This window comes from Mustela nivalis (assembly GCF_964662115.1).
Source record: "Mustela nivalis genome assembly, chromosome: 2".
NCBI lineage: Eukaryota > Metazoa > Chordata > Mammalia > Carnivora > Mustelidae > Mustela > Mustela nivalis.
This window is the reverse complement of record NC_139021.1, coordinates 187,041,231-187,067,465: the sequence shown is the minus strand read 5'-3', so window position 1 is coordinate 187,067,465 and position 26,235 is coordinate 187,041,231. Positions and strand designations below refer to the sequence as shown.

At 52.9% G+C, this 26,235-nt stretch overlaps 1 protein-coding gene across 7 annotated transcripts; it reads right to left on the bottom strand.

The window, feature by feature from the left end:
* Positions 1-9,187: 9,187 nt before the first annotated feature.
* Positions 9,188-22,424, bottom strand: SCART1 (scavenger receptor family member expressed on T cells 1). Of its 7 annotated transcripts, none has more exons than XR_014308481.1 (14): positions 22,220-22,424; positions 20,097-20,414; positions 18,934-19,230; positions 17,742-18,050; positions 17,071-17,376; positions 16,620-16,937; positions 16,231-16,545; positions 12,054-12,368; positions 11,839-11,907; positions 11,449-11,763; positions 11,129-11,176; positions 10,477-10,615; positions 9,847-10,041; positions 9,188-9,396 (listed from the first exon to the last, which is right to left on the bottom strand). XR_014308481.1 is itself a non-coding variant. In XM_082719403.1 (14 exons), the coding sequence occupies exons 1-14, from the start codon at positions 22,284-22,286 to the stop codon at positions 9,326-9,328; spliced, it is 3,078 nt and encodes a 1,025-aa protein (XP_082575529.1). In that variant the 5' UTR covers positions 22,287-22,424; the 3' UTR covers positions 9,188-9,325. The 7 variants fall into 7 exon arrangements, 6 of the variants coding, with proteins under 6 accessions (XP_082575529.1, XP_082575532.1, XP_082575528.1 ...); XM_082719403.1 differs by having other exon boundaries at positions 10,481-10,615; XM_082719406.1 differs by lacking the exon at positions 16,231-16,545 and having other exon boundaries at positions 10,481-10,615.
* Between the last annotated feature and the right edge of the window lie 3,811 nt (positions 22,425-26,235).

Here is a 26,235-nt window from a genome sequence, read left to right as displayed (position 1 = left end):
CTAGCCAGCCTGAGTTCGGTCTCTCCACTATCTGCTCCTAGTGCTTTCTTATTTCCCTCACAGCTAATCATTCAATCGATTACGTAATTAATATCTGTCGCACTGGGTTTCATTAAGAAAGGGGCTCTGGATTTTGCACACCACTGCATCCTCACAAAACACGGGACCTGGAGCACAAGAGGTGGTAAATAAATGACAAATGATGCACAGCGCCTCTGACTTGTCACATCTGTCAAAGACGAAGACGCGCAAACCCCACTATGGGACAGTCTCCCTGCTGGCTGCTCCTGCCTACAGACACAGCACACGGGCTCACCGTTGTCCGTTCCATCACTTCGTGCGGTGGCAAAAAGTGGAAACTGCCTAAGTGCCCGTCAGTGAGAACATAAGGAAGCGAGCCGTGGATTCACCACACCTGGGCTATCGTCCCGGATCCGCCCATTTAATGTGGAAATACATCACACCTGGAATCTCCTGTTGGGTGTTTTATCCATGGGGACAATATAATAAAAGCATAATGTAAGGAAGAAAAACAAGTTGGAAATAAATAGATGTAGGTGGCAAACATTGCCATATTTATAAAAATACTGAAATAATGGGGCACCTGGGTGTCAGGCAGTTAAGCATCTGCCTTGGCTCAGGTCGTGGTCTCGGGGTCCTGGGGTCGAGTCCTGCATCAGGCTCCCTGCTCCGCTGGGAGTCTGCGTCTCCCTCTCCCTCTGCCAGCCGCTCCCCTGCTTGTGCTCACTTTTGCCCTCCCCCCTCACACTTGCTTTCTCGTAAGTAAACAAATACAAAGATTTTTTTAAATCACTGAAGGGTGCCTGAGTGGCTCAGTCAATTAAGCGTCTCCCTTCAGCTCAGGTTATGATCCCAGGGTTCTAGGATCAAGTCCCACATCCGGCTCCTTGCTCAGCAAGGAGCCTGCTTCTCCATCTGCATGCCCCTCCCCTTTTTTGTTCTCTCTCTCTCTCTCTCTGATAAATAAATAAGATGTTTTTTAAAAACTAATGAATCAGAATTTTCATTTTAACAGGTTCCCTGGGGGGTGCTTCATAAGCTAAGGTATGAGTACACCCGACTCAGGATAAAATGAAGACTTTCCTGTCTCCCACTATGTGCCCATCATGGTATCTGGTATTCTTCCTCAACACAGAGAAAGCTATAGGAACCCCTCAATGACATTCCTCTGTTTAGCAGATAATTCTAATTCATATCCTGTTTGTTTAAAGAAAAGTTGTCATAGCAGCAATGGCCACAATCACCAAACTGTAGAAAGAGCCAAGATGACCTTCAACGGACGAATGGATAAATAAGATGTGGTCCGTATACACTATGGAATATTCCTCAGCCATCAGAAAGGATGAATCCCCAACTTTTGTATCAACGTGGATGGGACTGGAGATTATGCTGAGTGAAATAAGTCAAGCAGAGAGAGTCAAGTATCATATGGCTTCACTTACTTGTGGAGATTAAGGAATAGTGGAGGACATTAGGAATAAGAAAGGAAAATTGAATTGGGGGAAATCGGAGAAGAACCCGTGAGACTGTGGGCTCTGAGGAAAAAATTGAGGGATTTGGAAGGGAGGGGTGGGGGGTTGGGTGAGCCTGGTGGTGGGTATTAAGGAGGAAATGGATTGCATGGAGCACTGGGTGTGGAGCATAAACAATGAGTCTTGGAACACTGAAAAAATAAGATAAAATAAAAAGATGTCAGTATCATTGATCAGAATGGCTAAAATTAACAGCACAAAACAAAATTAACAACACAAGAAACAACAGGTGTTGGCGAGGACAGGAAGAAAGGGGAACTTTCTTACACTGCTGCTGGGAATGCAAGCTGGTGCAGCCACTCTGGAAAACAGTGTGGAGATTCCTCAGGAAGTTAAAAATAGAGCTACCCTATGACCCAGCAATAGCGTTACCGGGTATTTATCCAAAAGATACAAGCATAGTGATCTGAAGGGACACCTGCACCTCAATGTTTATAGCAGCAATGTCCCTGGTAGCCAAACTCTGGAAAGAGCCCATCTGTCCATCGACAGATGAATGGATAAAGAAGATGCGATAGATGTACAATGGGACATTACTCAGCCACCACAAGAATGAAATCTTGCCAACAACATGGATGGAACTAGAGGGTGTTGTGCTGAGCAAAATAAGTCAGTCAGAGAAAGACGGTTATCATATGAGCTCACTCATGTGGAGTTCAGGGACAAAACAGAAGATCAGAGGAGAAGGGAGGGAAAATAAAATAAGATAAAAACAGAGAGGGAGGCAAACCATAAAAGACTTTTAAATCCAGGAAACAAACTGAGGTTTGCTGGCGGGGGCAAGCGGGGAACAGGGTAACTGGGGGAGGGGCACCGAGGAGGACACGTGAGGTAACGAGCGCCGGGTGTTGTGTGCGACTGATGAATCACTGAACTTTACCTCTGAGACTAATAATATAGCATATATATGTTAACTAAATAGAATCTAAGTAAGTACGTTTTTAAAAAAGAAAAGTTGTCAGTATCATAATCTGAGTTTTTGAAGGTACCGTTTTTAGTAAATATGGGTAGTTTAGCCAGCTGGGCTGTGCTGTAGTCGCCCCGAACACGCCGGTGGTCTGTAGGCCATGGGTCACCTCTCTATGGCATGGCTCAGCCACAGGCAGTTCCCGGGGCTCCATGGGACAGACACCACACAGCACACGGGTTCCCCCGTGACCAGGTCCTGGATACACCATTGGCAGGCTGTGGGAAGCACCATAGGCTGCTTCGAAGGGTGACACTGTCCTTGAGTGCTGAAAACAGTATCGTAGGGAAAAGAGTTCTTCTAAATCCTCTCAAAATAGTAACCACATGAATGTTTCCAACCAGCCAGCCAGCATCTGAGTTTCTGTCATTCTCATCTTGCCTGACTCCAGGAGACAAATGAACTGACCACAGGATGTTGCTTGGCACTAGCCGCTGGCGACTCAGCACATCAAAATGGCTTCAGTTGCTCCCTCTGGGCACTCTAGCCACTTAGAATTCATCTCCCCATTTTGCAAGCACTTAGTCGTATTTCTAAATTGTAACTGATTTTACCACATAAAGCTGTGAAGATCCCTAATGTAGCACATCACCTCAGTGGGTTAGGACAATCAAACAAAAAATCTGATTATAATTAACCTTGAATAACTTTTCCCACTTCCTCTATACAAGAGTAGATATGTATTTATCACCACTGCGAACTGTTACATGAAGACAGTGGGAACAGTTCCAACAGACCCTTGGTCTTCCCTGGACCTGCCCTCCCCCTTGCACACACACCCCATTTCTATCCCCAGAGTAGTCCCCGTTAACTTGTTCTTTTATGTTCTACCAGAAAACTTTTGTTGTGCATTGCTAAACAAATACTGGATAGCTATTTATCATAGCATTTATAGATTTTTATAATTTTTTTCTTTTATAAAGTGATTTTATTTAACCAGGTATTTATTGGCCACAGCAACTTTCAAGACACATCTCCAAAGGCAATGGGAACAAAAGAAAAAATGAAATTTGGGAGCTTCATCAAGATCAAAATCTTTTGCACAGCAAAGGAAACAGCCAACAAAACAAAGAGGCAACCTACAGAATGGGAGAAGATATTCGCAAATGACACTATAGACAAAGGGCTGATAAAGAAGATCTGTAAAGAACTCCTCAAACTCAACCCTCAAAAAACAGATAATCATGTCAAAAAATAGGCAGAAGACATGAACAGACACTTCTCCAATGAAGACATACAAATGGCTAACAGACACATGAAAAATGTTCAACATCATTAGCCATCAGGGAAATGTAAATCAAAACCACAATGAAATACCACCTCACACCAGTTAGAATGGCAAAAATCAATAAGACAGGAAAACCAAATGTTGGCAAGGATGTGGAGAAAGGGGAACCCTCTTCCACTGTTGGTGGGAATGCAAGTTGGTGTGGCCACTTTGGAAAACAGGGTGGAGATTCCTTAAGAAATTAAAAATAGAGCTTCCCTGTGACCCTGAAATTGTACTACTGGGTATTTATCCCAAAGATACAGATGTAGTGAAAAGAAGGGCCATCTCTACCCCAAAGTTCATAGCAACAATGGCCATAGTCGCCAAACTGGAAAAAGCCAAGACACCCTTCAATGGACGAATGGATAAAAAAGATATGGTCCATATATAGAATGGAGTATTATGCTTCCATCAGAAAGGATGAATACCCACCATCTGCATCAACATGGACGGGACTGGAGGAGATTATGCTGAGTAAAATAAGTGAGGCAGAGAAAGACAATTATGATATGGTTTCACTTATATGCGAAACATAAGGAATAGAGCAGAGGACCATAAGGGAAGGGAGGGAAATCAGAGATGGAGACCAACCATGAGAGACTCTGGACCCCGGGAGACAAACAAGGGTCAGGGGCGAGAGGGGTTGGAGGGGGCGTAACAGGGTGCTGGGCACTAAGGAAGGCACATGTGATGAGCATGGGGTGTTGTACACAACTAATGAGTCGTTGAACACTACATCAAAAACTATGAGGTGCTCTACCTGCCTAACTGAATTTAAATTGTTAAGAAGTTAAGCCTGGGGCGCCTGGGTGGCTCAGTGGTTAAGCTGCTGCCTTCGGCTGAGGTCATGATCCCCGGGTCCTGGGATCAAGTCCTGCATTGGGCTCCTTGCTCAGCGGTGAGCCTGCTCCTCTCTCTGCCTCTGCCTCCACTCTGCCTACTTGTGCTCGCGCTCTCTCTCTCTCTGACAAATAAATAGATAAATAAAATCTTAAAAAAAAAAAGAAAACCTAGGTGAAGTAGAATAGACTGAAAAGTGAGCATCTCAGGTGACCCATAAGGCAATATTGAGCCATCTGTCAGATATGTAAGTGGATTCCCAAAACTGGAGTGGGGGGTGGAAACAGCAAAGAAAATTGGTCAAAAGTTTTTCAAAGATTTTCTAGATACAGGAATCTCCACAGTCACCACAAGCAGCATGAACACAGCAACCCATCAAAACTCACCATTATGAAATGTTTGACAATCAGTAGAGAATCGTAAGAGGAATTAAAGGCATAAAGAAAAGTCACACATGAAAGAACAAAGATAAAAAGTTGCAAGCAGATTTCTCGTTGGAAGATGTGTAAGCCAAGGGCGCCTTGGTGGCTCGGTCGGTTGAGCATCTGACTCTGGCTGTCAGCTCAGGTCATGATTTCGGGGTCCTGGGATCGAGTCCCGGTCCGGCTCCCTGCTCCACAGGAGGCCTGCTTCTCCCTCTGCCCCTCCCCCACTTATGTTCCTTCTCTCACTCTCTCCCTGTTAAGTAAATAAAATATTTTTTGAAAAGGTAAATAAAATTCACATTTATCTAGATTGACCATGAAAACATTAGAAAAGCCTCAAGTTCCTAAACTCAGAAACAGAAGTGGAGGCATTCCAACCCAACAGAACCGAAGTGAACGTGTGCGCAGGAGCCAGCACGCGACAAAACCCAGATGGAACGCGCAGATCTCCAGAAACACCAACTACCAAACTGACCCAAAATAAGCAGAAAATCTGAGAAGACTTATAAAAAATAAAGAGAATGAATGAGTAAACCAAAATCTCTGAGCAAAGAAAAGCCCAGCCCCAGACTGTCCACTTCCCTCATAAAGGAGACAACGGAACATGAGCGTCCGGACTGAGGCCGAGGGGGTGTCCGACACCACCCAGCCGCGCGGCAGGGGAACACCCTTCAGCTGGAAAGGAAAGGAGCGTTTCTCAACACAACCCAGGCCGGACGTGAAAAGCCCACGGCGTGCACGGGGCTCAGCGGCGGCCGGCAAGCTCCCCTCACAGCAGGGGCAGATGGGGCCCCTTTCCCACGGCTCCCAGTCAATGCCAGGACGCACGCTCTAGTTGAACAATGAGGCAAGAAAAAAGAAAAAGGCATTCAGATGGGAAAAACAAGTAAAATATCCGTATTCACGGAGACATGATCATTTATGTAGAAAACCCTACAGAATCCTTAAAAAAAGAAACTATTAAATAAATTCAGGAAAGTTGATGGTACAAGATCAATACATAAAAATCAGCTGAACCTCTACAGAGCAGCGATGACCAACGCCAAAGGAAAGTGAGAGAACAGTGCCCTTCACAGCGAAAGAAACACAATCTTCCTGCTTCCCATCTGAGCCCGGCCTCCGGGCGGTGCCCACGCTGGTGCCCCGGCCCCCGAGGGCAGTGGGACAGCAGAGACACCTGCACCACGGAAGGCCTCCGTCCACACAGGCCTGGAGCCCTGGCTGAACTGGGCGCCTCCAGGCGTGGACACCGCCCAGCCACACTGCAGCTCCCGGCACACCACGTGGGCCTTGGCCCGATCCAGGTGGGCATTGGAGACGGTGCCCCAGGTCAGGCCACACCTCACTTCCAGAGGCTGGCACGGGGGTGCCCGGCGCACCCCAGCTGGGCCTCCTCGTGGCCTGGGGAGGACACTGAACTGAAACAGTCCATCTAGGGCAGGGGAGACGTTTGGCAGGCCTCCGGGCAAGGGACCGACTGCCCCACCCTCCAGGCCCACAGGGAAGAAGGACACAGGAGGACCAGGATCCCTTGGCCCAGCACAGCCCCCATGGGCCAAGGGGTCCTTGGGCCAGGACTGGAAGTCTGGGGGTGGGGCGACCCGTGGATTAGGAGGACCGTCTCGTCCCTCAGCGTCTCCCAGGTCCCAGCCCCACGCAGACTGTGACAGCAAAGGCTCACTTCCCACCTCCTCAGGCCACGTGGGGGCCAGGGATAGATGAACACAGCACCCTCAGCTCTGTCCTGGGGGCCTAGGGCCCCTTCCCCAGGCCGGGACTGCGTGCCTGACTGGAACGTGCACCGCCTGGTCTGTCTTCAACCCTGGTGCCTAGTCACAGCCCGACCAGGTCACTCAGAGCCCTTGTGGGGGCAGGGGGGCATATGCGCCAGGGCCTCCCAGTGGTGTCTGCTCCCAGCAGCCCCAGTGACCCCCCAGACACGGCCTCCGGAGCGAGAGCACAGGAAGGCTGTACATGGCAAAAATGCTGCACTCAAGGACCCTTGGTCCAGAAATTTCAAAAATTAGAGATCAAATATTCACCTTCCATCTCAATTTGGATCCTTAATTTTAATTTTCCTAAGTTTGCTCACACTTTATTTCGATGGTGTCCATGACATTAAGAAATTAAAGATTTAGCAAAAATGAACGCCCAAGGATCCTTTCCTGAGGAATCTCCACAGAGTGAGGGTCTCGGCTCTTCACCTGAACACAGACGGTTCACTCTGCCTGCAAAGGGCTGAGAAAGCCCGTCTCTCTGGGGCCCAGGTGCTGTGGTCCCCTCCGCTCGGGGACCTCTTGGAGCCCAGGGCCCTGTGGACAGCAGCACACTCACCTGGAGGGGGCATCCAACAGGCCAGGAGGAGGGGTCTCCCACCGCTGCAGCCCCCTGGACACGGAGAGGGGGCCCCATGCCCCTGCAGGAGGTAGGCTGCAGCTCGGCAGGGAGCAGTTCGGGAAGGAAGCGCCGCCCACCTCCCAGCCGCCCAGGGCCACCCTGCCACACCCACACAGTGCCAGTGGCAGGTGGGGAGGCCTGGGCTGGGCTTCCCACACACCCAGGGGTGAGGCTCCTGGAGGCTTCCTGGAGGCCCCACCTTCCCTTGCCCCGCGCAAAAGGTCAATCCAAGCTCCGGGGGCGTTGTGGACAGACAGCAATCTGCTCAGAACCCTTAAAAAATGCCTGACTGTGGTCAGCCATCATGAAGCCTCACACCTCTCTTGTGAGGACGGGGGCTTCGGAGAGCCGTCACAAGTGCAACGGAGTGGGGATAAATGATAGAAGACACGTGTGGAGGGCTACTCGGCAGACATCGGACACTTAACACCGACACGTCTGCACGCCTCCGGAGCGAAACACGCAGGACACGGACCATGCACCGTGTCAACCGCACTCATAGCTGCGCATCGGTGCATAGAAAAGGTCTCGTGGATGTCGATCAGGATGCCGAGGTATTCATTTCTGGATGTAGAACAAGTGTTTTCCAACCTCTTTCTTGGTTCTATAAGTTTTTGCATTTGCGGTAAGAAACGCGTATTATTTTATAAACAGAATCAGATCAGTAATGGCTGCTATCCAAAGCTTTACCAGATGACCCGTTTTCGAGAGGGCCGCTCAGGTTTTCAGACAGTATGGAGGAGGCAAGGAGAGTCTGGAGAGGGCAGGAGGCCCCCATCCGCAGAACCCTCTGGGCAGCAGCTCCTGAGCCACAGCCTCTCCCAGCACTAAGTGGCACCCCCAGCTCGGGTCTCAGGGCACCAGGGACCTGCAGTTGCTTGGAGTGGGTCCCCCAATGCACTTCACTCACAAGCTGCCTAATCAGAACCCTACAAAGGAACTGAAAGGGCGAGGGCCCCTGGGAGAGAGCTGGGCACATAGCCGGAGGGGGCACCGTCCAGCCCGGGCAGCACTAAGCACTGGGGAAGTGCGGCACACGTAGGGGAACCTTGCACACTCCCGACCCTCTCTGCTCAGCTGACCCTTACTCTGCTCTCCGCGTCTTCCAGGTCCCCTGTCCCATGCCCAGACCCCCAGAGGGATGTCCCCAGTTCCTGCCAGCTCCCTTCTCTCCCTCCTGACCCCAGGGACGCACTCCTGCTGCACCTTCCCCCAACCCCCAGGCCCGCGGGATGTCCAGTGCAACGATGCAGAGGGTGTGGCCAGCGTGTGGTCAGGGAGGGTGTGGTCAGGGCATGGTGGGGTGTGGTCAGGGAGAATGTGGTCAGGGGTGTGGTCCTGGTTGGGGTCCAGGTGGGGACCTGGTTGGGGAGGGTGTGTCGGGGGGAATGGTGGGGGGGAGCGAGGGTGGGAGGCAGTGGCCAGAGTGGGCGTGGCCACAAAGGGCTGCGTCCCTCTGTGAGCGCTGGGGACCCCGACACGGCAGAACACCGCGGCCGGTTCCTGCGCTCTCTGCGAGGCGGCGCTCCAGGAGCTGGGTCTTCCGGGCCCCGCTCCGACGACGCCCCACGCCCACGATGCACGCCCCAGACCCACGTGAGCAGGACGCTGAGGGTGCGGATCGCGGAAGACGCGCGCCCACCCGGGACCACGGCGAAGAGGGGGTCGCTGAGAACTGCACCTGGGCTGGGAGAGGTGGTCTGAGGAATGCTCCTGAGATGAATTAATGCATGAATGAGTGAGTTCAAAGGGACTTTAATGACATCTCCTTTCGAAGTGAGGACAATGAAAGCCCCCCAGGGCCTGGGCTTCCTCCCCAATCCCCCCACCCCCACCCCACGTCACTGATGTCGCCATGGCCAGCTCACTGTCATCACATCCCAGGGCATGCTGTGTCTTCTGTCTCAGGCCAAGCTTTGGGGCCGAGGCTACAAGGAGCCCCACCTGTGTTGAAGGAGAAAGACGCACGTTGGGCCCCTTGGCCACCCCTCCGAGCCCCCACCACTTCTGGGCCCTGGTGTGTCACTTGAAACCAGAGGCCAGACGAGGACTAGAGCCAGGGTCACACTGTACCCCCTCCCACCCTGTCTGCTCAGGCCCCCTGCAGCCGAACAGGACAAGGCACTAGAGGGACCCTGGGGGCGGCCATGAAAAGAAACCCAAGGGGAACTGCAGGGCCCTCTCTAAACTCCACATCCCCCACAAGCAGATTCCTGTCGAGGGAGCAGCTCTGAAGGGACAACCCAGCCTGTGGCGCAGGAGTGAGGGACATGGACACACAGGCAGATGGCTCTCAGGGTCTTTAAATGTAGGCACTGGCCAGTGCAGAGCCCCGCACATAGGAGCAGTACAGAAGGAAGAGCGCGACAGATGCCAGCATGCAGAGGTGCACACCGGTGGGGCTCAGGGGTGCCTCCTCCTCTTCCTCCTCCTCCTCAGGGCCCAGGTCTGGCTCCGCTGCATCGTCATACTCCTCCTCCAGGGCCAGGTCCTGGGACACTCTGGGTCCCTCGTCTTTCTCCCCCATGGGGACAGCTCCAATGTCCTCATAAACAGCTTCCGAGGCCAGACTCCCCAACATTCTGGAACCTGCAAAGGCCACACCAGAGCCCCCTAGAAGAAATCCTCCCTCCGTCTGAGCCCAACCCCTGCTGGCCCTGGGGGTCTCCCGTGTAGCCTGGCCTACCAAGAGCAACATCTCCCACAAGGGACCACACGTCTCCCTGGGCTCCCATGGCTGTTCAACCCCACCACACAGATGGCATAAGGAATCGGGACACCCCTGGGGACTTGTTTTCACACCCGCGCCACCTCTCAGAAGCAGAGCAGGGTCCATGGTTCCCTGACCCCAGAAACTCATGGGCCCAAGGGTGTCACTGCGAAGTCACCATGCAGTGGGGTCTGGGTGAGACCAGACATGCAGAGCAGTTCCCAGGAGAGAAGGGGCCTGTGAAGGGCTAGGGTCTCGGAGTGTGCACCCCCAGCATCCCCATCCCCAGAGCACATGCTCCCAGCCACACCCACCTACCCCTGTGGGCTCTGCCACGGTACCACTGCACCCCCAGGACCAGGGAGACGATGACCAGAAGGGTGCCGAGGACAAGGCAAAACGTCATGGGCAGGTTCCCGGTCTTGAGGGCAGGCGAAGGGGCTGAGGGGTGGCCTGTGGGGACAGTGAGAGGTGGGGTCTCCCCTGTGTGCCTGGGGTATTGTGACCTTGGGTCTGGACCACATGAGCCTCTCAGGGAGGGGGAAGACACCCACAGGAGAGATGGGCCTTGTGCTCCTCTCCTAGAGATAGCCCTGAGGTCACAGGGCAAAGGTGAGGAAGGAGGGGACACAGGAGGGAGGGGGCCAGGAGCGAGAAGTACCAGGAGGGAGTGAGCGTGTTCCCAGGTCAAACCCCCCAGCCGGTAAAAGAAAGACCCCAGAGAAATGACTGGTCAAGGCCTGGGCTTGGCTTGGCCCTCCATATAGGCTGGCCCTCTTCCTCAGAGGAGGGGGTGTTCCTGGTCCTCCAGAACTTGGCCCAACCAACCTAAGGAGGGGCTGCCTGGGGCCTTGGCACCCATAGGAAACTCCAGGGCACCCCTCTGTGCAGAAACCATTGTAGGGCCCCTCTGGGTTGGGACCAGACAGGAGGGCATGAGCTGAGACTTGGGGAGAACACACCTACCCGATGTCCGTGCCAGTGCCGGTGGCAAGGCCGTGGTTCCCCTGTCACCTGCAGGAGAAATCAGAGGAATCTGAGGGCGAAGGAGGGGAGGCAGCCACAGCCCTGGGCAGCCCAGACCCTCAGCCAAGTGTCCCAGTCCCACTCAGCCTGAGCCCAACATGCCATGGGACAGCCACAGAGGCAGCCAGAGGAACCCAGCTCAGGTACAGCCTTAGGGCCACGTTTTGGGGGATATTCCAAGGACTTCTTCTGGCAATGCCCACCCCAGCCCCCAGCAATCCCTCCCACCCTGCCTGGCCCACTGCCCCCTGCCCACTCACGGGAGCAGTGCACACCAGCATCCTCCTTGTGTCCACAGTCTCCAAGTCCCCATGGCTCTGCAGGACAGCTCCACAGGGACGACTCGCTGCCACGGCACCCCACCTCATCCAGCCACACAGGGCCCGAGCCTGGCCCGAAGGCGGCCCCTGCAAGGGCACCCAGAGCTGGGCCACAGCCCAGCTGGCGGCACACGACCTCTGCATCTGCCAGGTCCCAGGAATCATCACACACGGTGCCCCAGGAGCCAGCATGCCAGAGCTCCACACGGCCAGAGCAGCTGTCCTTGCCCCCACGCACACGCAGCATACCCTCCTCTGAAAAAGGGAGCTGTGGTCACTGCAGGGCAGGACCAAGATGAAGGGTGGACAGGGAAATGGGCGAAAGGGTACCTGGGCAGCTGTGGGTGGATGAGCAGTTGAGGGTCTCCCCGGAATCCTGTATCATTTTCTCTGACAATCCTATTGGATTACATAGTCACCATCCCATTGTAATTGCCCTGAAAAGCTTCAGAATGAAGTCTGTAGAACCCACAGGATGCCAGGCCCTGAGTCAGGATCAGTGGCAGCTCCTGTGGGTGAGCTCTCAGAAACCGCCCATGTCCCACCTGCACAGGTGATCCAGACCTCCTCTCCAGGGGCACAGGAGTGTGGGTGCCATGGTGCCGAGGGGCACTGCCACAGCGTGGAGTTCCTCAGCCTGCGGCACTCGATGTCATCCACCCAGGAGGTGCCCAAGCTGCTGTGGACAGGCTTGTTCTCTAGCCAGCCCTGCTCCCCACAGCCCAACTGCTTGCAGATGATGGACAAGGAGATGTCCTTCAGGGCATTACTGCACACGGCGCCCCATGTCCCATTGTAGAACACATCCAGCCACCCAGCACAGTGGTGGATGCCACCTCGCAGCCTCAGAGCCACTGACCCTGGAAGAAAAGAGCAGTCAGGCCAGGGGAAATTTCCAAGGGAGGAGCCAAAACGTAGAGGGTCGCAGCATCAGGATCAATGTTGCTCACGGGCATCTGACCCCTCAATCACACGTCCCCATGACAATCTCCCACCCCAGGGAGGCAGGGAAATGTTAACCTCAGGGGACCAGAATGAATCCCCAGCTGCAGGATCTTAGCGGGTGTCAGTTAATTGTCCAGAAATCCATCCTTGGAAATCGTTCAAAATACAGAATAATCCAAGTGCTAAATGAGAAAAATTTAGCAGCCCATAATACTTTATCCCTCAAGACTGTCATTCAGAGTAGAAGAAAAGATCAAAATCTTCCAGGACAAACAGAAACTAAAAGAATTTGTGATCACTAAACCAGCCCTGCAAGAAATATTAAAGGGGATCCTTTAAGCAAAGAGAGAGTCCAAAAGTAACAGAGACCAGAAAGGAACAGAGACAATATACAGAAACAGGAACGTTACAGGTAATACAATGGCCCTAAATTCATATCTTTCAATAGTTACTCCAAAGGTAAACGGACTGAATGCCCCAATCAAAAGGCACAGGGTGTTGGAATGGATTTAAAAAACCACGACTCATCGATATGCTATCTGGAAGAGACTCATTTTAGACCCAAAGGCACCTGCAGATTGAAAGTGAGGGCATGGAGAATATTTATCATGCTAATGGACATCAAAAGAAAGCTGGAGTGACAATCCCAAATCAGACAAATTACATTTTCAACCAAAGACTGTAAAAAAACATGAGGAAGGACCCTATATCATAATTTAAGGGTTTATCCAACAAGAAGATCCAATAATTATAAATATCTATGCCCCTAACATGGGAGCAGTCAATTATATAAACCAGTAAATAACAAAATTAAAGAAACACATGAGTAATAATACAATAGTAGTAGGGGACTTTAACACCCCATTCATGGCAATGGACAGATCATCTAAGCATAAGATCAACAAGGAAACAAGGGCTTTGAATGACACACTGGACCAGAAGGACATTACAGACACATTCAGAACATTCCATCCTAAAGCAACAGAATACACATTCTTCTCCACTGCACATGGAACATTCTCCAGAACAGATCACATATGGGGTCACAAACCAGGTCTCAACCTGGGTGCCAAAATATTTGGATCATTCCCTGCAACAGTCCATCAAAAGGATTATTCACCACAACCAAGTGGGATTTATTCCTGGGCTACAAGGTTGGTTCAACAACCACAAATCAATCAGTGTGATACAATACATTAATAAAAGAAAGAACAAGAACCATAGGATCCTCTCAATAGATGCAGGAAAAGCATTTGACAAAATATAGCATCCTTTCTTGATCAAACTCTCTACAGTGTAGGGAGAGAGGGAACGTACCTCAATATCATAGAAGTCATATTTGAAAAGTCCACAGTGAATATCATTCTCAATGGGGAAAACTGAGAGCTTTTCCCCTAATGTCAGGAACATGACAAGGATGTCCACTCTCACCACCAGTGTTCAACATAGTACTAGCAGTCCTGGCCTCAGCAATCGGACTACAGAAAGAAGTAAAAAGCATCCAAATTGGCAAAGAAGAAGTCAAACTCTCATTATTTGCAGATGATATGATACTTGATGTGGAAATCCCAAAAGACTCCACTCTAAGACAGTTAGAAGTCATACAGGAATTCAGCAAAGTGTCAGGATATAAAATCAATGCTCAGAAATCAGTTATATACACTAACAATGAAACTGGAGAAGAAGAAACTAAGGAGTTGATCCCATTTACAATTACACCCAAAACTGTAAGATGCCCAGGAATTAACCCAACCAAAGAGGTAAAATACCTAAAAACTATAGCACACTATGAGAGAAATTGAGGAAGACACAAGGAAATGGAAAAATATTCCATGCTTATGGATTGAAAGAGCAAATATTGTTAAAAGGTCTACGCTGCCCAGAGCAAGCTACACATTCAAAGAAATCCCTATGAAAATACTATCAACTTTTTCCACAGAGCTGGAACAAATAATCCTAAAATTTGTATGGAACCAGAAAAGACCCCAAATAGTCAAAGGAATGTTGAAAAAGAAAACCAAAGCTGGAGACATGACAATTCCGGACTTCCAGCTCTATTACAAAGCTGTCATCATCAAGACAGCATGGCACTGGCACAAAAACAGACACATAGATCAATGGAACAGAACAGAGAGCCCAGCAATGGACCCTCAACTCTAGGGTCAACTAATCTTCGACAAAGCAGGAAATAATGTCCAATGGAAAAAAGACAGTCTCTTCAACAAATGGTGTTGGGAAAACTGGACAGCCACATGCAGAAAAATGAAACTGGACAATTTTCTTATGCCATACACAAAAATAGACTCAAAAGGGACAAAAGTCCCAAATGTGAGATAATAATGCATCAAAATCCTAGAGCAGAACACAGGCAGCAACCTCTGTGACCTCAGCCATAGCAACTTCTCACTAGACACATCTCTAAAGGCAACAGAAACAAAGACAAAAGTGAACTGTTGAGACTTTATCAAGATAAACAGCTTCTGCATGGCAAAGGACAAAACCAAAAGACAACCAACGGAATGGTAGAAAGGATTTGCAAGTGACATATCAGATAGTATGCAAGATCTATAAAGAACTTATCATGGGGCGCCTGGGTGGCTCAGTGGGTTAAAGCCTCTGCCTTCAGCTCAGGTCATGATCTCAGGATCCTGGGATCGAGCCCCACATGGGGCTCTCTGCTCAGTGGGGAGCCTCCTCCTTCCTCTTTCTCTCTGCCTGCCTATCTGCCTGCTTGTGATCTCTCTGTGTCAAATAATTATTTTTTTTAAAAAAAGAACTTAGCAAACTCAACACCCAAAGAACAAATAATTCAGTCAAGAAATGGGCAAAGGACATGAACAGACATTTCTCCAAAGAAGACATCCAAATGGCCAAAAGACACATGAATAAAATGTTCCACATCACTCGGCATCAGGGAAATACAAATCAAAACCACAATGAGATACCATCTTATGCCAGTAAGAATGGACAAAATTGACAAGTCAGGAAATAACACATATTGGTAAGGATACAGAGAAAGGGGAGCCTCTCGCACTGTTGGTGGGAATGTGAACTGGTGCGGCCACTCTGGAAAACAGCAGGGAGGCTCCTCAAGGCGTTAAGAATAGAGCTGCCCTATGGCTCAGCAATCACACTGCTAGAGATTTACCCCAAACATACAAATGTCATGATCTGAAGGGACAGCCGCACCCCAATGTTCATAGTAGCAATGTCCACAATGGCCAAACTATGGAAAGAGCCTAGATGTCCACCAACAGATAAAGAAGATGTGGTTCATATATACAATGAAGTATTACTCAGCCACCAAAAAAAATGAAATCTTGCCGTTTGCAACAACACGGATGGAACTAGCGGGTATTTTGCTACGCGAAGTCCATCAGAGAAAAACAATAATCACATGACCTCACTCGTATTGGCATTTAGGAAACAAAAGAGATGAACACAGGGGAAGAGAGGAAAAATAAGACAAAATCAGAAAGAGGGACAAACCATGAGAGACCGCCAGCAGCATCAGAGCAGACCCGCCCTGGGGTTCCCTGTCCCGCCCTGTCCCCCACCCCCTTCCCGCGCCCCTCCCGCAGCAGGGTGAAGAGCGCAGCAGCATCAGCAGCATCGCTGCCGCCTGAGCGCACCCTCGGGGGCGGGGTGGAGCTCTCCAGCCGCGAAGAGGGCGAGCGGAATCCGAGGAAGGCAAGTGTGCGCTGTGTCACGCCCTCGGGCAGCGCGGCCATTTGATACCCAGCTGCCCCAGGAAGACACTGGACGAACAGGACCGACCTGAGCAGACGACGCCCGCGTCCTCCTTGTGCCCGCAGTCCTGCTGGCCCCAGCCTGGCGACGGGCACTGCCACAGCGCAGACTCGCGGCCGCTGCAGCCCAGCTGGTCCAGCCAGATGCGCCCCGAGCCCGCACCGAAGGGCGCGGCCCCCAGGGCGCGGAGGGCTTGGCCGCAGCCCAGCTGCCGGCAGACCACGTGGGCGTCCCGCAGGTCCCAGCCATCGTCACACACGGTGCCCCACACGCCTCCGTGCAGCACCTCCACGCGCCCCGCACAGCGGTGGGGCCCCGCGGCCAGCCGCACCCGCCGGCTCCCTGCAGGGACACGCGGGGAGTCAGGGCGGCCGGCCCGCGGGCAGATGGGCGGGAGGCCCCGGGCACTCACTCACCCGAGCACACGACGCCCACGTCCCGCGCGGCCCCCGCGGGTACCAGCGGGGATGCGGACACGCTGCACTGGGTCAGGCGGGTCTCGGTGCCCTGACAGCGCGCGTGGCTCAGCCCCACGGGGACGGCCCCGCGCCGGGGCGCAGGTGCATCGTAGGCCCGGTCAGCCAGTCCGCAGCCCAGCTGCCTGCACACCACGTGGGCGCCGCGCAGGTCCCACGCATCGTCCAGGACGCGGCCCCACACCCCGTCCAGGGAGACCTCCACGCGGCCATCGCAGCGGCTCTGTCCGTCCCTCAGCCGCAGGGCGTGGAGGAGACCTGGGGAGGACGCCCGGACAGGGGGTCAGGGGGAGGGACTGTCCGCCTGTGAAGGGGAGGGGACCACCACCTCCCGGCAGAACCCCGCCCACTCCCAGCCTCCCTCTGCCCGCCCGGCTCCCCGCAGACCCACCTGAGCAGACCACGGCAGCCGCGTTCCCCAGGGCACAGACCCCGCTCCCAAGGGTGCCTACTGCGCAATTCCACAAATAGGGTTCTGTCCCCACACAGTGAAACACATCAGGCCAGATGGGAGCGTCCCCGCCCCCAAAGTGGCCTCCTGGGGGTGTGGCCTCCGCGCTGCCACAGTTGAGCTGGTGGCAGAGGACAGTGGTGTCTGCTAAGTCCCAGTGGGCCGCGCAGATGGGGGCCCAGGCCCGCTGCACCTGGAGCTCCACGCGCCCCTCACAGCTGCTGCTGCCGTTAACCAGCCGGAACTCTGAGGAGGGGAGTGGGTGTCAGCATCCCCCTCCCCCACAGACCTGATTCCGTCCTTTGTACCCAGGGCGGTGTCCACGCCATGCCCTTGCCTGCCTCACTAGCTCCCTCCCCTCCTCACCCTCAGCAGCCAGATCACGCCTCTAGGCACGGGCTGGAAGACTATGGTGTGCAACTGGGGGCAGGGGGTGGGGGCACAACCTTCTCCTCCCCTTCCTTCAACCCAGAGGCGACACTTCCTCAACCGGAACACACACACCCTCCTGGCCAGAGGCATCTTCGTGAGCCTAGCTTAGAGCCCCCAGAGGGAGTCACCGAGGGGGGCCGGCAGGGAAGCCTACTGGAGGCTGGCCCTCCTAGTCTCACCTGAGCATCTGAGCCCGGCATCCTGGCCGTGCCCACACTGGTGCCCCGGCCTCCGAGGGCAGTGGAACAGCAGAGACTCGTTGCCTGCACAACGGAAGGCCTCCGTCCACACAGGCCCAGAGCCCCGACCGAAGTGGGCACCCCCGGGAGTGGACACGGCCGAGCCACACTGCAGCTCCCGGCACACCACGTGGGCCGTGGCCTGGTCCAGGTCGTCATCACAGACGGTGCCCCAGGTCAGGCCACGCCTCACTTCCAGACGCCCGGCACAGGGGTGCTCACCGCCCACTAGCCGGGCTTCCGTGTGCCCTGTGGGGGGGGGGGGGACACAAACTCTGTTAGGAGTCATGCTCTCAGGCAAACCGCTCAGCCACCTCCCTGGACTGCAACAGGCTCCAGCCAGGGCCGAGCACCTGGGCCCAAGCAGTAGGTCCGCAAGCCCGGGCCAGGAACGGAGAGCCAAGGGCCCAGACATCTTCTACCTAGAGCAGAGCAGGGGTCACTGCTCACTTCCCGAGACCAGAGGACAGAGCCACCTCCTCCAGGGGCTCGCAGGTGTCACACAGTCTCTGCCTGCCCAGGGCAGGGGCCTTAAGGCTCTGTACAGTCTTGGAGGCCCGGTCAAGGCACCTCTCCTGCCACAGGTCACTGCCTTCTTGGGGGCACCCAAGACAGGGGCCCATCCACCTCACTTCAGCCTTTCCTCATTCCCAGAACCGAGCCAGCATCTCTGAGGGCCGCTTCACTTGCCCGTTTGAGGCAGGACTGGGAGGGACAGCTACCAGCCAGCCGGCTCGCGTCGCACACGCGACACTCTCAACTCCACCAGCTCAAATGCTGCAGGACAGCCAGGCCCCCCGCCGGCCTGGGGGCTCTGAGCCAGGACACCTCTGCAAGGAGAACACACGGGGCCCTCGGGGAGGCCCCCGTGGGCCATCCAAGAGCATTTTGTGCGCCCTCACCTCCAGGCCTCTGTTCCAAACAGCTCCGAGCCAGAGAACGCCAGATGGTCCCGGCACAGGGCTCTCCTCTCTGCCGGCCAGGCCGCCCCGACCTGATCCCTCCGAGACGGCAAGGGGCCCGATGGCGGAAGGAGATGGGGCGATTGGGCGGGGAGGACTGAGACCCTTCCCAGCAGCAACTGCCCCAGGGTCCTGCGCTGGGGACTCGGGCGGTGTGCGCGGGGCCTCACCTGTACAGACCACATCCGCGTCCTGCTGGAAGTCACAGCCGCTGCGCAGATTGTTGTTCAGCCTGCAGTTCCGGATGGTGGGCTCGGTGCCCCTGCACGTCATGTACTTCCCGACGACACCCACATCTCGGCGCGGTGCCTGAAGCACAGGCCCACAGCCCAGCTCCCGGCAGAACACAGTGGCCTCCTCCTCGTGCAGGCCGCAGAGGCGATCCACCCCGTTCACATTCCTGATCTCGGGGAGCCCAGAGCAGGGGCTGCGGCCCTTCACCAGCCGGATCTCCCGAAAGGTGCCATCTGAGAACCACAGGCCCATGGGGCTAAAGGTGGGGACTCTGCCGGCCGCTTGGCCGCTCGGAGCCTGTGGCCTGCCTCAATGACCAGACTCCATTTGGGCGTGGCATTCCCTACACTGGGCCTGGGCTCCAGCCCGAGCCCAGCCCTGCTCCTTCCAGGGCCTCAGTGTTGGGCTGCATGGGGCCCTCTCTGAGAGCAGGTGGTCCCAAAGGCCCCCCACCCAGCAGGCCCCCCCGCTCAGAGGGGCCTGGGCCTGTCACTGTCTTGAAAACCTTGCTGTTTTCACAGGTCCCTGCGTTTTCGCTTTATGCTGGGCGTAGTGGGTCAGCCTCACAGACGGGATGCCACAGAGGGACCTCACAGGTTCTCGGCCACCTAAGTGGCCAGAGACAGCAGAAGACCCTCAAGCGAGACCTCCAAGGGAAAGCCTTTGCCCCCTCCTCATTTTGGAAATCATGTTTCGGCCTAAAGTGTCTAGAAGACAGGGTGGTCCTCAAGCCTCCACCCGCCCATGTGTTCCCTGCTCCTCCCACACCACTGCCCTGCTCCTCTGTTCCCTGCCTCCCGCGCCGCTGCCCGCCCCCGCATCTAGAATAGTGCCCTGCAAATAAGCATCTGTTGGAACAGAAGGAATAAAGGACTCACGAGAGATGGAGACCGGAAGGCTTTACAGGTGAGGGCGGTTCTCACGCCCAGTGAGGAGCCCCAGCCAGAGACCCCAGAGCCCCTCCCCCCCCAGAGCCCCTCCTTCCCCTCCCCAGACTCACCCTCCCCCCTCCCCAGACCCTCCCCCTTTCCCTGACCCCTTCTCCCCTCCCCCAGACCCACCCTTCTCCCCCTCCCCAAGCCCCCTCCAGCAGACTTACTTGCACACAGAGCCACCACCACCCACTCATGAGGGCACTCGGTCTGCGTCCAGGCCCCGAGGCTGCACTCCCAGAAGGAGGGCTCATCACCCCTGCAGGACACGTTGTGAAGCCACGGCCGCACCATCTCCCCGGGCAACGGGACGTACTTGGGTGCACCCACCGCATGGCCGCAGCCCAGCTGCCTGCAGACCACGGATGCCTCGGCCAACGTCCACTCCTGGTTGCACACGTGTCCCCACTGCTCCTTGTGGCGGACCAGCACCACTCCGTCGCAGGGACTGTGTCTGTACGCCAGCCTCAGGTCGCGTGGTCCGCCTGCAGAAGGACAGGCCAGCCTCAGAGGGGCCGGAACCGTCTCTGTGGCCTGGGGGAGGGAGCAGCTGGGGTCTGAGGACGACTATGTTTGCCTGGAGCCGCTTCCAAGGTCTTGCTCTGAGGCCTCAGCGCAGTCAGGTCCCTCAAGGCCCCCAGTAGACGCAGTCCCGAAAGGTGACGGGGTGGGGTCACACGGAGACCCTCCCACTGCCCCCGGGCAGCCTGTGTCCTCCCCTCCACGCCCCCTCCGGTCAAGCTCTCTGCTTGCCTCCCGAGCCCTCTGGGGCCCCCCAGGCAAGAAAGGCCCCTTGTCCTCCACGGTCCTTCCCACCACCCACCACACCTCCCAGTCATCACCCCCACCTCCACCAGAGGGCCTGAGGCCCACCGCACGCCCCGCACCGCGCTCCACTCCCTGCTCACCCCCACCCCCCCCCACCTGGCCACCTCCCTTCCAGTTCTGCCCGCCAAGCAGGCCTCCTCCTTGGGTTTCAGGCCTTGGCAGCTCCCTGGACCAGGACCAAATGGACCACCCTACCAGGACCAGGACACATTTCCAGAAGAGCACCCCGTCTAGGCCTCTGCGCCCGGTTTTTCCTGCACAGCCCTTGATCCCCCATTCGCATGACCCCTCCTGGGCTGGTGTGGGAGAAACACAACAGCAGCCACGGAGCAGTCTAGGTCCCAGCCTGGGCCACCCCAGACCACATCCAGGGCCCATCCTGGCCTCACAGAGGGAGGAGGCAGAGGGCAGACTCCGGCACACAGACCCAGAGGAAGGCATGTCCCCCTCACCACTCGTCTCACCGACCCTGGAGGGTCTTCATTCAACGCTGGTACAACCCCAGAGCCTCCGCATCCCCCTCCAAACTGTGCACCGTGTGTCTGCGTCTTTCACACAAAACGAGGTCCCCTCTAGCTTTCCCACGCCACTCCCGCCCGATGGCATCACTGGCCACAGACCCCTGCCACCATCACCTGCGGCGCCTTCACTGGCCGGCTCCGAGGCCACCTGGGCCGGGCCCTGAGACAGCCTGCCCAGTGAAATGTCCTTCCTTCAGTTTCCAGGGCCCTGGACACTGCCGCCCTCTCCTGTCTCCCTGCACAACTCACACGCATGCACACACGTGCGCTCGCACACACCGTCTGACGCCAGCACGACCACTCACCCAGTCAGAGCCCCGTGCTAGCGTGTGCAGCTCCCCCAGGGACTTCTCTCACCAGCAGCCTTTCCGTGCTGGCCCGTCTGGCAGAACCCCCTCGCTACAGCTTCCTACACATGCTCCTGCCTCCTGGTTTCTGGACCCACTGGACCCACACCGCTGTGACCCCCACCTTGCTATTGCAACTCCCTAGAACTGGGTCTCTTCCGTGTCCCAGTACAAGCTGAATGGTCACCCTCATGGCCCAGTACAGCTAGCTCTCCCACTCCCTCAGCAGCGCCGCAGCCCCAGGGAAAGCGGATGGAGCAGCCGCTCTGCAAGAGCCCTCGGCACCTCCCGTCCATGGGATCACGGGGACCCTAGCCCTGTCCCCTCATTCCACCCGGGCTCTGGCCCAGCCCTGCACCCCGGGTTCACCATGGAGTTAGATCTCCTCAGTCTTTCTCAGAACAAGAGTCTCCAGAGACACAAACTTTGGAGCCCACATACCCACTGGCCCCAGGATGACCCATCTCCCTTGGGGCTAAGCAAGCACCCAACAGACAGCTGGTCACAGCAGGAGATCCCCACACCCCAGGGTCTCAGGCTCTGCAGAGCCATGGTTTACAGAAACTTCCACGGATGTGGGGAGGAGAAACTTACCAATGGGGACTGCCCTGAGAGTGAGGAGAAGGGTCCCCAGTCCCAAGGCCCAGACAACTGTCTTCATGGCCCTGTGACCCCCCAGAGCTCAGCCTGCTCCTGCCGCTCCACAGGGACAATGCAGAGATTATAGTCCAGAGTCAGACATACTGAAGTAGGAGCCACGCATAGCCTCCAGGAACCAATGGGGACAGTTAGGGCCTTTCTCTCTGTCTCTGAGCAGGGCAACCAATGACCTTGGTAGCCCTGAGCATTGCCAGATCTAAGCGAGGGGCCCAGGCTGTGGGTTTCCTCCCACAGTGCTAACTGCTGACAGGGCATCTTTACTGAGACCTCACAGTCAGACAGGTCTGATCTGCCCACAGCCACAGCGACAGCATAGCCCTGTGTGTCTTGCACTCCACCCCAGGCCCAGTGGCCTTGGCTCCCCGACACAGTGACACAGTGACACCAGACTTCTGGGGACTAGCAGGGTCTGAGTGGAAGACCCACAGCACCAGAAGAATGAGACAGGCCAGGATAGCCTTGCAAGGCCCCCAGAAGATGAACTGTCATTGGACCTACAGCCACAAAAGTTCATATCCTCTGAACTTAAACAGGATGACAACCTGCTGACAAGGAAGGGTCTCTTAACATCGCAGTCCAGAGTACAAGTGAACATCACCCATCATCTGAAAAACCAGGAGAAAAATAATCTGATGATAAAATACAATGAACTGGTGCAGGTCTCAGAACTATCTGCCGAGGGTTTAAAGTAGCCATCACAAAAGATGCTTCCATGATAAACTGCAAACTTCTTTGAAACAAATGGAAAAAAAAAAAAAAAAAACAGGAAATCTCAAGAAAGAAATAGAAGTTATAAAAATGAACTGCTGGTGAGGGCGTGGAAACACTGGACATTCGTAGGACTGGGAAACGCTGCAGCCACTTTGGAAAACAGTCTGGCAGCTGTTCATAATGTCAGCCCAGCAGTCCCACTCTTAGGCACTCGTCAAAGAGAAATCAAGTCATGTCCACACAAAAACCTGTATATAAATGTTCATAGCAGCATTACTCATAATAAGCAAAAAACGGAAGCAAGCAAATGTACGTCAATTGATGAATGCATATTTGGACTGTCCACAGCACAGGCCATGAGTCAGCCACCCTAAGGAGGGAAGATCTGACACTGGGAACAATGGAATGAATCTTGGAAACATCAGGCCAAGTGCGAGTTGTCAGACCAGAAGTTCACCTGTATGACTCCATTTATATAAAATGTCCCAACTGGGCCAATCCACGGACAGAGAAAGGGAATTAGCGGTTGCCAGGGAGGATAGAACTGGAAACGACTGCTAATAGGTATGGGGTTTCCTTTGGAGGAAATGAAAATGTTCTGAAATCAGCCAGCGGCGATGGTGGTATAATTCTGAGTCTACTAAAAACTACTGATTATAGACTTTTAAAGGATACGTTTGTGATATATAAATTATAGGCTCAATAAAGCTATTATTCTTTTAAAGAACCAAATAAAAATTATAGAACTAAAAATACAACAGCTGAAGTTTTTTTTAAACTCATTAAATGGGAATGCCTTGGTGGCTCAGTCAGTGAAGTGTCTGCCTTCGACTCAGGTCATGATCCCAGGGTCCTGAGATCGAGTCCCATGTTGGGCTCCCTGCTCAGCAGGGAGTCTGCTTCTCCCTCTCCCTCTGCCACTCCCCCTACTCCTGTGCACGTGTGCTCTCTCTCTCTCTCAAATAAATAAATAAAAACCACTAAATGGACTCAAGAGTAGAATGAGAACGCCAGAGGACAGCATCAGTCAAATTGAAGACAAATAAATAGTATTTCCTTAATGTAAACAACAGAGAGAAAATAGACAAAAAATTAATACAACCTCAGAGACCTCTGGGACAATAACAAAAGAACTAACGTTTTATCACTGGAGATCTAGGAAGGAGAGGAAAGAAAAGAATGGGAAGAAACAATGGCTGAAAACTTCCCAAGACACAGATGTACAGATTCAGGAAGCTGAGCAAATTCCAAGCAGGATTAATCCAAAGAAATCCACACCAAAGCACCTCATAAGTAGAATTTTGAAAACTAAGAAATAAAAGAATACTAAAAGGAGCCAAAGAAAAATAGCACATTATAAAGGAAATCCAATACGAGTACTAGCAAATTTCTTATCTGCAATGGAGACCAGTAGGTAGCCAAAGACCCCTTTTAAGGGCTGAAAGAGAGCATGTGTCAAGCCTGCATTCTATGTCTGTGAAACTATCCCGCAGAAATTAAGGGGAAATAAAGACGCCCTCAAATGAAGGAAAACAAGAGAGCGTCATGCTAGCATACATACTGTTACATGACGGTCAAATAAAACCCCCAACCTGAAAGCAGACGATTACAAAAAGATGGGACTTTCAGAAAGGAAAGAACAACAAAATGGGTAAAAGTCGAAGTGACCATAATATACTACCGTTTACTTTGCAGTTTCTTTAATCACATTTTATGTTATAACCCTGCCTGAGGTAGAGTCAGTGAATATGGAGGAAATACTCCAAACAGTTCTGTTTAAAGCAGGAGGGGGAAAAAAAGAAAAAAAAAAAAACCTGAATATAAGTAAGGTTTCTATATTTCACTTGAAGTGTTAAAATGGTAACACCAGGGGCGCCTGGGTGGCTCAGTGGGTTAAGCCGCTGCCTTCGGCTCAGGTCATGATCTCAGGGTTCTGGGATCGAGCCCCGCATCGGGCTCTCTGCTCAGCAGGGAGCCTGCTTCCTCCTCTCTCTCTGCCTGCCTCTCTACGTACTTGTGATCTCTCTCTGTCTGTCAAATAAATAAATAAAATCTTTTTAAAAAATGGTAACACCAGAGGCTGTTATAAGTTATGTAGAATATCAGATGTAAATTACATGTAAGTTAACCAATGAGAAAATTACACAAAACTCAAAAATATTATAAATATACTAAAATAGAAGTCTGAAAAATGTTCCTATGACTCATAGGGAGAGAAGGGAAAGAAACAGGCACCTGAGAATAAGTAAGGTTCCTTACTTACTCGGGCTCCCCTGAGAAATAGGGGAACAAAGAGGAAATAAAAAGTAAATGGCAGATATGAGCCCCAAGACATTAGCAACAATTTAAATGCAAATGTTCTAAATACACAAAAGACAGATGTTGGCCAAGTAAATTTTTTAAAATGATCCAAATACGTGCTCTTTTAAGAAAAAATATTTTATGTGAACATTAATCCAAAAAGGCAGGAGTAGCTGTATTGATATCAGAGAAAAATTTCAGATAAAAGAAAATTATAGGAAGAATGGAGAACATTGCATAATAATAAAAAGGGTGAATTCACCAAAAAGATAGGACAATCCTAAATGTGTATGTGCCAAACTACAGAACTTCAGAATATATGAAGAAAAATGGATAAAGCTGAAAAAAGAAATAGACAAGTCCACAGTTCTCGTTGGAGACTTCAAGATGTCACTCACAGCAACTGACAAAACTCCTGGAGGTAAGACCAGCAAGATGTGGAAGATCGGAACCCACCAACCAATGGACCTACTGCACATCTGCGGAACCACACACCCACACTAAAGAACACACGTTTGTTTCACACACATGGGACATTCACTGAAAGCTGTATCTTGGGTCATAAAACAAACCTTAGAATTTAAATCATACAGAATATATTTTCTGACCATAATAGATTCAAATAAAACCTCAATAACACAGAAAGACAACAGAAAAATCTGCAAACACTTGAAAATAAAACACACTTCTAAATAAACCATGGGTCAATGATGAAGTCTCAAGGGATATTTTTAAAATACAAAGAAGCAAATGAAAACGAAAACGGCATATCAACATTGTGAGCCGCAGCTCAAGTAACGCTGAGGGATGTTTACAGTGTTTAACACGCACATGAAAGGGAAGATCTCCATCCATACGATAAAGTGCTACCTCAAAAATCTACGGAGAAAAAAGCCAAATAAAACCAAAGTATGTGTAAGGAAAGAAATAATAAAGAC

What these genes read in the sequence shown, in the direction of transcription:
- SCART1 (XM_082719402.1), bottom strand. Translation starts at nt 22,286, where the DNA reads ATGAAGACAGTTGTCTGGGCCTTGGGACTGGGGACCCTTCTCCTCACT. An exon ending in GGTCTGGATCACCTGTGCAG is followed by an intron (nt 11,908 to 12,053) that starts GTGGGACATGGG and finishes GTAATCCAATAG; the next exon opens with GATTGTCAGAGAAAATGATA. An exon ending in ATCCACCCACAGCTGCCCAG is followed by an intron (nt 11,764 to 11,838) that starts GTACCCTTTCGC and finishes TCCCTTTTTCAG; the next exon opens with AGGAGGGTATGCTGCGTGTG.